The sequence below is a fragment of the Carya illinoinensis genome, chromosome 8 (assembly GCF_018687715.1).
Source record: "Carya illinoinensis cultivar Pawnee chromosome 8, C.illinoinensisPawnee_v1, whole genome shotgun sequence".
In the NCBI taxonomy this organism is placed as follows: domain Eukaryota; kingdom Viridiplantae; phylum Streptophyta; class Magnoliopsida; order Fagales; family Juglandaceae; genus Carya; species Carya illinoinensis.
The window spans coordinates 8,428,105-8,439,306 of record NC_056759.1 but is presented as its reverse complement, the minus strand read 5'-3'; the positions used below and the strand labels follow the sequence as shown (position 1 = coordinate 8,439,306).

The 11,202-nt window shown below is 34.8% G+C and overlaps 1 protein-coding gene across 2 annotated transcripts; it reads left to right on the top strand.

Moving 5' to 3' along the window:
* The first annotated feature begins 7,604 nt into the window (after window positions 1-7,604).
* On the top strand, window positions 7,605-10,998 carry LOC122319248 (cytochrome P450 87A3-like). 2 transcript variants are annotated; one of them, XM_043137228.1, is made up of 9 exons: window positions 7,605-7,822; window positions 7,951-8,278; window positions 9,120-9,269; window positions 9,404-9,646; window positions 9,735-9,824; window positions 9,960-10,038; window positions 10,158-10,264; window positions 10,442-10,569; window positions 10,725-10,998. In XM_043137228.1, exons 1-9 carry the CDS (start codon window positions 7,620-7,622, stop codon window positions 10,819-10,821), a joined length of 1,425 nt encoding a protein of 474 aa, XP_042993162.1. In that variant the 5' UTR covers window positions 7,605-7,619; the 3' UTR covers window positions 10,822-10,998. The 2 variants fall into 2 exon arrangements, with proteins under 2 accessions (XP_042993162.1, XP_042993161.1); XM_043137227.1 differs by having other exon boundaries at window positions 9,398-9,646.
* Window positions 10,999-11,202: the final 204 nt, after the last annotated feature.

Sequence of the window (11,202 nt, the reverse complement as noted above, 5' to 3'; positions counted from 1 at the left end):
ATCCTATGTCAATTGTTCCTTTAACATATCTTAAGATACATCGAACCATTTTTAAATGCACAAGAGTGGGAGCATGCATGAATTGAGACACATAATTAACACTGTATGAGAGGTTTGGTCGTGTGAGAGTTAGATATTGTAAAGCACCAACAAGTCCTCTAAAATAACTTGGATCTTCCATCAAAACTTCATTTTTTGAGGTCTTTGTTCTTGCTTTAAGAGGTGTGCTCATTGGCTTACAATCAACCATGTTAGCACGCTCCAGAATGGTAAGTGCATAGTGTGTTTGTGAAAGATGAAGACGATTTGTTGTCTTAGAGATTTCGATGCCTAGGAAGTGATGGATTGATCCCAAGTCCTTCATTGCAAATTCAATGCTCAAGAGTTGAATAAAGGTTGAAACTAGAACTGTAGAGGAACCAGTCAAGAGCATATCATCTACATAAAGAAGAAGAATTAGTGTCCCAAGGTTAGAATGATAAACAAATAAAGATGGGTTTGCTAAACTACAAAAAAATCCATATTTTAACAAAAATGTACTAAACCGATCAAACCAAGCACGAGGTGCTTGTTTGAGTCCATAGAGGGCTTTTTGAAGCTTGCAACCATGTTTTGGATATTGAATCAACCATTCCTAGTTGTTGTTCTATGTAAATTTCTTTCGAAATTAAACCGTGTAAAAAAGCTTTTTTTTACGTCAAGTTCACGTATGGACTAGTTTTGAACAAGTGCTATGGTGAGGACAATATGGATAGTTCCAGGTTTGATGACTGGAGAAAAGGTCTCTGTGTAATCCAAACCATCAACTTGATGATATCCTTTTGCCACAACTTGAGCTTTGAGTCTATCCAACGAACCATCGGGTTTGAGTTTTGGCTTGAACACCCATTTAGATCCAATAACATGCATGTTTGAGGTACATGGGACAAGTTTCCAAGTCTGATTTTGGTGAAGTGCCTCAAGTTCTTCATCCATTGCTTCTTTTCACCCAGGGTGAGCAAGAGCAGATCGTATGTTATGAGGTTCTCGAGGGACATTGGGTGAGGATACGAAAGAGGTTAAGGCATATTTTGGATTGGGTTTAATTATTCCTCTTTGTGACTGAGTCACCATAGTACGTAAGGGTTGGTGTGGTGTTTGAGCTTGAGTTGGCTGGGTGATGTGTTGTATGTCAGTTTGTTTGGTTTCTGAAGAAGGTATGTGTATGGGTTGGTTATTTGTTTCGGTGTGCATTTGAGGTAGTGGGTGAATTGAGTGTTGCGGCTCTTGCTCATTCCGTGGTGTAGTTTGCTGCTGCTGTACTTCAGCCTATATTTCAAATAGAAGTTATTGACTTTCAGTTGTTTTGGGGATGGAATTTGTAGATAGGTGTGTTGCGGTTTGCAATGATGTTGTGGGTAAGGGACTCGAGCAAGGTGGTGAGGATATTTGTTGACTAGTTCCTGCAGCAGAAGACGTGGTAATGTTAGGCAACCATGAACCAAAGATGCTCATGACATGTGATGTTGGTGGTGCCACACTTTGGTTCTGTGTGGTTTTATAAGGGAAAAATAATTCATCAAAGACCACATGACGAGAAACAAAAAAACTTCCTACTAGTAGGATGAAAGCATTTGTATCCTTTATGTTTGTCCCTATATCCAACGAAGACACAAAGAATTGTTTTTGGATCAAATTTGTGTTGCTGTGTATCCCACATATAAGGAAAACATTTAGAACCAAAGACACGAAGTGAGGTGTAATCTGGCCGAGTGCCATGCAATTTAAAGTATGGAATTTCAAAGTGAAGAGTAGATGAAAGCAACCGATTCATTAAGTAGACAGCTGTGGTAAAGGCTTCTACCCATAAAAATAAAGGAGCACCGCTATGGAATAGCATGATCATTCCAAGTTCTCTTGTTATCCTATGTCGCCTTTCAACCATACATATTTGTTTTGGAGTATATGGGCATGATACTTGATGAATGACTCCAGTGGAAAGAAAATGAGAAGATAACTTAGAGTTTATGAATTCTCCTCCCCCATAGGAGTGAAAAATTTTGATTTTTCAATTAAACTGTTGATGAGCATATTGTTCAAAGGCGAGATAAGTATTCACAAAATCAGATTTATGTTGTAGGGGAATGATCCAAGTATATTTTAAAAAATCATCGACTAAACAAGCATAATATCGAAATTTTCCAATTGATAAAACAGGAGCGGGTCCCCACAAGTCACAATGATTTTTTTCAAATATACTAGAACTTGAATGTTGAGACCAAGAAAATGGTAATCTACTAAGCTTCCCTAGTTGGCAACTATCACATATATGATTGGGTTTTACATTGCCAATGAAGCCATTATTTTTTAGAAACTGTAAAGCAGAAGATTGTGGATGTCCTACGCATTGATGCCAATTTTTGTGGAGCTAGATTTAAAACGATGAGAAAAATATAGCTCCGGTGAATTGGGTAGAACATAGAGATCACCCTTGCGCCTCCCTGTGATCACTGGTTGTCCTGTTTGTCGTTCCTTAACACAAAATCAACATTAGTAAATTCACAACTAACTGGAAACTGAGTTGTTCGTTGACTTACTGAAAGTAATTTTTTTTTTTCAAATGAGGAACTAGCAAGACATTATTAAGAGGTAAGATTTTATCTCTTTGTTTTATGCTTAAATCTCCAATACCGAAAATTGGTAGAGAAGATCTATCACCAATGAGAACAGAAATCTGCACCCGAGTATTTTCGAATATTAGTTAACATACTTGGCTCACCTGTCATGTGGGTTGAAACTCCAATGTCGGAGGTCCATTCAGTTTCAGTGATGGTGTTATCCAGGGTGAATGCTGCTAGAGCTTGTGGTATGTCTTCATGTTGGGTTGGTTTTTTTGGCACCCACCAACATATCTTTGCAATGTGTCCCACCATGCCACAATATTGGCATTTTTCTTCTCTATAAAGGTTTCTTTCAGTAGGTGTCATTCGTCATTCACCAGGTGGTGGAGGGCGTCTTTGTTGAGTGCTTGACTTGGAGTTGGAGTAGACTCGATTTTGATCCTTTGGTTATTGCGCTTGAAATCCTCTTCCATTTGAAGTGAACTTTTGTTTGTTGGCTTGATATCCTGAGGAGAATTGCTGAAGCTGTCATTGTTGTGGACTATAGAATGCCATTTGAGGAGTGAAACAGTTGGTGACATTTGTATGATTTGAGAACCAATTGCGTTGTTGATCAAGGCTTTGAAGTTGTGAGACTAGCTCAGAGTATGATGGTCTTAGTGGTTTAAGCATAGCAGTGGTAAAAGTTTCATATTGAGGACCAAGACTAGTGAGGAGACAAAATACCTTTTCTTTGTCTGGGACTGGTTTCCCAATTGTAGTAAGGCTGTCACATAAGCTTTTGAAGGTTCGGATATGTTCCCCAATTGTTTTGTCATCTACTTTCCGAAGGTATGTCACTTGTTGTCTAAGTGTGAATTCAAGTTCTTGGGAATCTTCCGCATAGGCACTCTTCAGTGCTTCCCAAACTGCATTTGTTTTGTCGAGGCCCACAATGAGACCAAGTGTTTCTTCAAAGAGTGTACCAATTATCCATCATTGGAGAAGGTGATCAGCCCTGCGCCAAGCAATGTAGGCTTCGATCAGCCTTGGTGCAGAAGTGTCTGCATTTGAAGTATTAGTGATGTCTGGTGTGGTGTATTTAGGTGGGGAAGGATCTTCATTGGTAAGGTGGCCGAGCAATTCTTGGCTTTCAGCAAGTGCCAAGGCTTGTTCACGCCACAATGGATAGTTGGTGGGACTAAATTTGAGTGTAATGAAATTTCCAACATTGAGAGATAGTGAAGTCATGGTTGCAAACAGGCTGCTGGGTTGTGCTATGTGTTCACTTTGGCTCTTGATACCAAGATGAAAAATGAGAAAAATGATAGTAAAGGAAATACTGCTACTTTATTAATCAACGTGAACACTCGACTTCAAAACTTATTTTATAGAAGAGTAATGCCAACTATTTAAACATGAAAAATGAATAATTTGTCACAGAAAAAATCACATGACAAATAACGTAAAAATCCTAAGAGATTGCATGATATCCGATTAGTTGATTAATTCTCCTAGGCGGTTGCATGCAAAATATCCAAATATGTGCTAGTAGCTTCAAGTCTGAGATCTCCATGATTTCCTCGTGTTATCATATTTGAATTTCAAATATTGCTGATGGATGATTTTTAGTTGAATCCGAGATATGCTCACCTCCTTCCTAGGAGATCCTTATCTTGTTTGAATTACCATTTTGGGTTGAATCCGTTGCCCCTTGATACTCCTTATCCTTCAACACCTCTCCATCAACATTGTATGATTTTCGGGATTTCTCATCCTTATTTCTCCAATAGTTTTGTGACACCTTATCACTCCATTGAATCCCACAAATCAAGCCGAGCTATTGGGTTGTGCTAATACCCTCCCTCAAACTGTGTCGGGATTGGAGGTAGAGTTTGTTTTGAAAGTTATTGAAAGTAGCTTTTGACATTGGTTTGGTGAAGAGGTCTGCCACTTGATTTGTTGTGGAGATGTGTTTAGTGATGAGAAGTCCAAGTGCAACTCTTTCGTGCACAAAATGGTAATCCAACTCTGCCTCCAAACCAATGTCAAAGGTTACTCTCAGTAACTTTCGAAACAAACTCTTCCTCCAATCCCGACACAATTTGAGGGAATGTATTAGCACAACCTAGCAGTCTGGCTTAATTTGTGGGATTCAATAGAGTGATAAGGTGTCACAAAACTATTGGAGAATTAAGGATGATAAATCTCGAAAATCATGCAATGTTGATGGAGAGATGTTGAAAGATAAGGAGTATCAAGGGGCAACAGATTCAACTCAAAATGGTAATTCAAACAAGATAAGGATCTCCTAGGAAGGAGGTGAGCATATCTCGGATTCAACTAAAAATCATCCACTGACAATATTTGAAATTTAAAGATGATAACAAGAAGAAGTCATGGAGATCTTAGACTTGAAGCTACCAGCACAGATTTGGATATCTTGCATGCAACCACCTAGAAGAATTAATCAACCAATCGAATATCATGCAATCTCTTAGCTAGATTTTTACGTTATTTGTCATGTGATTTTTCTTATAATAAATTATTCATTTTTCACGTTTAGATAGTTGGCATTACTCTTCTATAAAATAAGTTTTGAAGTTGAGTATTCACGTTGATTAATAAAGTAGCAGTATTTCCTTTACTACCATTTTTGTTTTTCATCTCTAACATTCAAACAATGACTGGGTCGTCATCGATCGATAGGTTTTCTACTACTATTTATTTTTGGACTTTGTCGCCTCACTTCTGTAGGATTAATTCCCTTTTTTTTTTTTTTTTGGGTTTTCCTGTTGTTTCTTTGTCTTTTGTTATAATTATTCTTCGGTCCAAAACATGACATGAAAATAAATATCTAGAGTAGATTATTTTTAAAAAATATATATATATATAATATAAATAATAATTTTATATAATATAAGATCTAGCAAAGTTTTTGATTTTGAATTCTAACTCTATAGTTCTAGCTCTATCCATTTAATTGAATATTCCATATGTTATTCTTACTTATTAAGAGAGTAACTCACACGTAAGAGAGATTAAAAATATAGAGTAATATTATATATTATATCACATCTCAATTATATCTTATTGTATATAATATGACATATTAATTATTATTTAATAATAATAAAATTTGCAATAAATAATCATTTAATAAAAAAATATAATATCTCCATCAGCTATATGCAAATATTTAGACAAGAATCGATTTCACACCTCTTTTTTCAAACCAAAAAAAAGTCTGGATTAATTAATCATTCTTCTATTAGTCAAAGACTCTGCATTTACAGAGTAGGCAAAGCTGGAGCATTTCAAAATTTCAGGAGTTTTGCCTTCTTTTTATCCTTTTTTTTAAGGTTTTGTCAGGCCACGTAGTGTCAAACCAATAGAAAATAAATAAGGGGACTTCTACGCCTACCGCTCTGGAGTTCCCGCTAGGTAATTTTTTTATTTTCGTTTTTCGGTTTATTTTTTACCTCATTTTTTAATATTTTTAAATATTTATAAAAAATAATTTCTTAATTATTTTTTATAAATATTTTAAAATATTTTAAACATTTTCCAATAAATAATTAACTGGCCAATTCAACATCAATCAAATAATCAATACCCTCAATTAAACGCCTTCCAAAATACAAAATAAAACTACCATTAGATATATAGTACTAATAATTAACTACTACATATAATATACCAAACTGTTCAATTTTTCACAATGTTGATTATATGATATTTTTATATTTGAATAATGAAGTGATTTCAAATATTTTATAAATAATAATAAAAATATAATAAAAAATATTGAATAGTAATAAATATTAATACAAAATAATAAAAAATAATAATAAAATGATGAAGTATGAATACTTTCACCATCCAAATTAAACCAACCCTAAGTTGTTTTCGATCGTGATCAGATGGCCGGGAACGAGTAATCAATTGAGTTGGGAAAAAATTGAGGTAGTCCTGATCTGTGTAAGACGGACTCATCATGTTGTATGAAAAATAAATTAAATTCCATTCCATTCATTAAAAAGTTAGTCCAATTGCCTCTAGCCATCAGTCTTAATTGCTTGTCCATTATTTATAACTGGCCTGCCAGCTGCAAGTCAAACCCCCGTGCAAAGTTTCAAAACCAGGTTGCTATTTTCTTCTTTCTGACATGGCATCACTTTACATAATTCATTCAAGTTCAGGATAAGGCCACTTATAATAGATTTTCCATCTTATTTTTTAAAATATATTATTAAAATATATTTCTTTTTATTTTACATACTAATTTTTATAATATATCATATATCAATTTATTTATTTTTTCTTCATATAATTTAAATATTATACTTTTTAATATTTTTTATTCATTTCAAATATTTTCTCTATCTTCATATCTCTTGATATTTGTAATATTTTTATATATACAATATCATATAATTATGTACTATTTTAAATTAATCCAAATTTATAAACTAAACTAAAATATAAATTAATTTAAAAATTAAAAAAATTATATGATAAAAATATATATTAAAATATCACCACTAACCAAATAATTAATATACAAACTATTAAAAATATCACCATTCAAAAGGCAATGCAACCTGACTACATAGCTCCAGATTTGTATGGATATGTGATAAATGAATAAAAAAAATGTTTACAACCGTGTACAGACTCCTCCAAATGTAGCGGTTTTCCTGTAGCAAGCTATAAAGTCCCTTAAAATAGATAATCGGATGGAACGCAATTTTGAGAACATTTCTCTATATTTTAAAGAAAAACTCATTATAGAGCATCCATCGGGAGTGCTCTAAGGAGTTGACTATCAGGATTAACGACGACATTTGCATTATATGAAGCTTTAATATTTTTCTAATCTTAGTCTAGGACTAAAACAACCGTCGTGCGTACATGTCTCGATGCGAGGAGCTCATCCTTTGCCTATATAAACAGCCATACTCTCTTCCTATAAATCAACCCAGATCAGTACCACGTATTATCTTCTTTTAATTTCCTCCTGTACGTACTTAAAGATCGATGTGGTCTGTTTGGCTTTCTGTCATTAGCGGCCTGCTTATAGTGTTTTCCACCCATTGGCTTTATAGGTGGAGGAACCCTAAATGTAATGGAAAATTACCACCCGGGTCTATGGGCTTCCCACTTATTGGGGAGACCCTCAGTTTTCTGGTCTCAAGCAAGTCCATAGACACACCACCTTTCGTGAAGAAAAGGATGGAGAAGTAAGCAGCTGCGCAATAATTCACGCTTTAGTATTGCTTTTCCTCATCATAACGATCCCTCATGCATTTTTTTTATTGATTAATATATAACATCTTTAACATATTATATGTTATGTTATGTACGTTAGATATGGGCCAATATTTCGGACAAGCTTGGTCGGACGGCCGGTTGTGGTATCATCTGATCCTGAATTCAACTATCAAGTTTTCCAACAAGAAGGAAAACTCGTTGAGAGATGGTACATGGATTCCTTCGCAAAGCTTCTTCACCAAGACGCAGCAAGAATTAATGCCGGCAAGAACATTCACAAGTACCTGCGGACTATGATCTTGGGTACCTTCGGTACCGAGGCTCTCAAGGAAAAGTTGCTGCCCAAGTTGGAAGATGCCATAAACGAAAAGTTGCAGTGTTGGTCTAAGCTTTCCAGTTTGGAAGTGAAAAAAGGCACTTCAGCTGTAAGCAGCTCTTTACTCAGGAGTAATGCTGGCTCTCATATTGCAATTCTTAATTAATACCCACTGCCTACCGTTACGATGAAATACAATACTCCAATGATCAACCTCCTCCCAAATACAAGAAAAATAAGTATTTGTAACAAATTATTTACAACAAAAATAACTATTAATTTGTGAAAATGATAGATACATTCCAATAAAAAATATTCATTTTTGTAAAAAATAAATGGAAATGTCAAATAAGCAATTTTATTGTAGAATAGCTGGGAAGTATTTTATAAAGTACTCATATACAAAGCAATATATATATATATATATATATCAAAAATTTTATGTGCAGTCACTTTTATATATTCTTTTGTGTACTTAAGTGATGTGATTGGTTATGTATTAAAAAAAAATTGAACCAGCCAATCATATCAATAGAATGCATGCACAGAGAGTATGCAAAAGTGACTATACGTAATATTACTTTATATATATATATACATATTATATATACATGTGTGTGTATGTATTTCCTTCTGTCCAAGATCATCTAATGATCGATATATTATGATGGTAATATTTTGGATCAGCTTGTGCTGTCATAACTTCGAATATTTGCAAGTTATAAATTAAAACTATATATTTTATGCATATACGAATAGATCAAATTTGAGTATATATTCGAAATTTGAGTATATATATGTTCTACAATAGCTTTGCTTGCAAATACTTGAAAAGAAAAAGAATTACCGGCATCGATCCGATCCGTTTCTTGAAGTTTATATAAATATATATATATATATAATTATTTCCCTGAAAATTCAATATTAACTTATTTTTCGGTCATTTGCAGATGATCTTTGATTTTACAGCAGCACAGCTGTTCAGTTATGAACCAAACAAATCAGGGGAAAATATTGGTGAATCTTTCGACAACTTTTTGCAAGGACTCATGTCATTCCCCATCAATATCCCTGGTACTGCTTATCATAGATGTCTGCAGGTACGTAATCCCATCTCCCTAGCTACTTAAATATTCTTATATTTTTCAAAATCTAAATTAAAAGCACTCTGATCATTAAGATCACCTCTTCTTTCAAATACGTATATATTAATTCCATTTTCATACAGAAACAGAAGGCGGCGGTAAAAATAATAACCAACACGCTAGAAGAGAGAAAACGTAATCCTGAAATTCGCAAAGGAGATTTTCTTGATCAGATTTTGGCCGACATGAAAACGGAGTCGTTCTTGACCGAGAAATTCATAACCTACATGATGTTTGGGCTTATCCTTGCAAGCTTTGAGACTATATCAGCCACTCTTACATTAGCCATTAAGTTAATTACAGATAATCCCAAAGTTCTGCAAGAATTAACGGTTAGTGGCAGCTCATGCATGCAGATCATACATTACTCAGAAATACCTTAAGGCATTTTGTATTTGACATGTTATTTTTGTTAACTAGGAGGAACATGAAGTAATTCTTAACAGCAGAGAAGATGCCGATTCTGGACTCACATGGAAGGAATACAAGTCCATGACTTTTACCCATAACGTAAGTTAACTGATTCTCCCCTTCTTTTTTTGGGCGCATTCTATCTTACGTTTTATGAGGTCCCTGAAGGCCGGCTTCTAGTTAATATAAGCAACACTTCGTAATTGGTGTACAATGAATCGGCATGCAAGATAGGTTATCAATGAATCACTAAGGCTGGGGAGTGTTGCTCCTGGGATACTGAGAAGAACACTTCAAGACATTCAAGTAAATGGTAATAATAATTAGTTCAAATCATGTACAATATATATTAGCTATTTAATTAATTTCATGGTGTACATGATGTTAATCAACGTGATATATTAAAAATTCCTTGTTTAATTAATATTGAAGGGTATACGATTCCAAAAGGGTGGGCACTTATGGTGGTTCCTTCTGCACTTCAACTGAACCCAAGAACTTATGAGGATCCTCTAGCCTTCAATCCTTGGCGATGGCAGGTACTGCAATATGGGTCTGCCTGTCTAGATCAAAAATCTTTAATTTATTCGCTCATGCATCAGTCATGCACAAAAATCATTCATTCTTCAGGTAGAATATTAAAATACATATGATGGTCGACTGATCAGTTTTGCTTCATTTGATGACTGATCTGTCGATGAATTAAATATATATAGGACATCTCTGCGAACGTCACAGCGAAGAATTTCATACCATTCGGGGCAGGCATGACGTCATGTGCTGGAGCAGATTTCAGCAAGGTTCTCATGGCTGTTTTCTTGCATGCCCTGGTCACGAAATACAGGTACGTATACTTACGTACGAACTTTAATTTCTATTATGTACGTACATACATCGTGCACATGCAGCGCGCAGCAGTATTTGATCACATTATTTATTGAGCAATTAAAACTAATTACGAATACGATTCGGTATTTTCCTATATATATATGTATATAGGTGGACTGCCATCAAGGGAGGCGAGGTGATTAGGTCCCCTACTTTAGGATTTGGAAACGGTTTCCATATTCAGGTTGAAGCAAAGCATGATGGATGATCATGATCTACAGTCAAACAATCAGTGCCAGCTTGTTCCATAATAATATACCATATAATACATGTACTTAAGAAAGTTGACTGCTCATTTATCGCTCGCACTCTGTTGTTTATTCGATCCCTAGCTTATAATTAGTTTTCAATTGCCGGTCGGCGAGCTTAGTTTGATGCTATCTGTTTGTTTATATTATGAATCAATCAACCCATCTAAATAAGGGTACTGTTCCATTCAAAGATTAATATAAGGGTTGTTGGTTCTGGCTAATTCGAAGTTATAGCTAGATCTTATTATAAAACCTCTCTCTCTCTCTCTCTCTCTCTCTCTCTCTCATCTTCTATATTTTCTGGGGACAAGTCCCTGCAGCAAATCATGTCCAAGATT

Bases quoted from the DNA above. Each gene is read 5' to 3' on its own strand.
- LOC122319248 (XM_043137227.1), top strand. From the start codon at position 7,620: ATGTGGTCTGTTTGGCTTTCTGTCATTAGCGGCCTGCTTATAGTGTTT. The intron at 9,825-9,959 runs GTAAGTTAACTG...CATGCAAGATAG, and splicing joins CCATGACTTTTACCCATAAC to GTTATCAATGAATCACTAAG. The intron at 10,265-10,441 runs GTACTGCAATAT...AAATATATATAG, and splicing joins TCAATCCTTGGCGATGGCAG to GACATCTCTGCGAACGTCAC.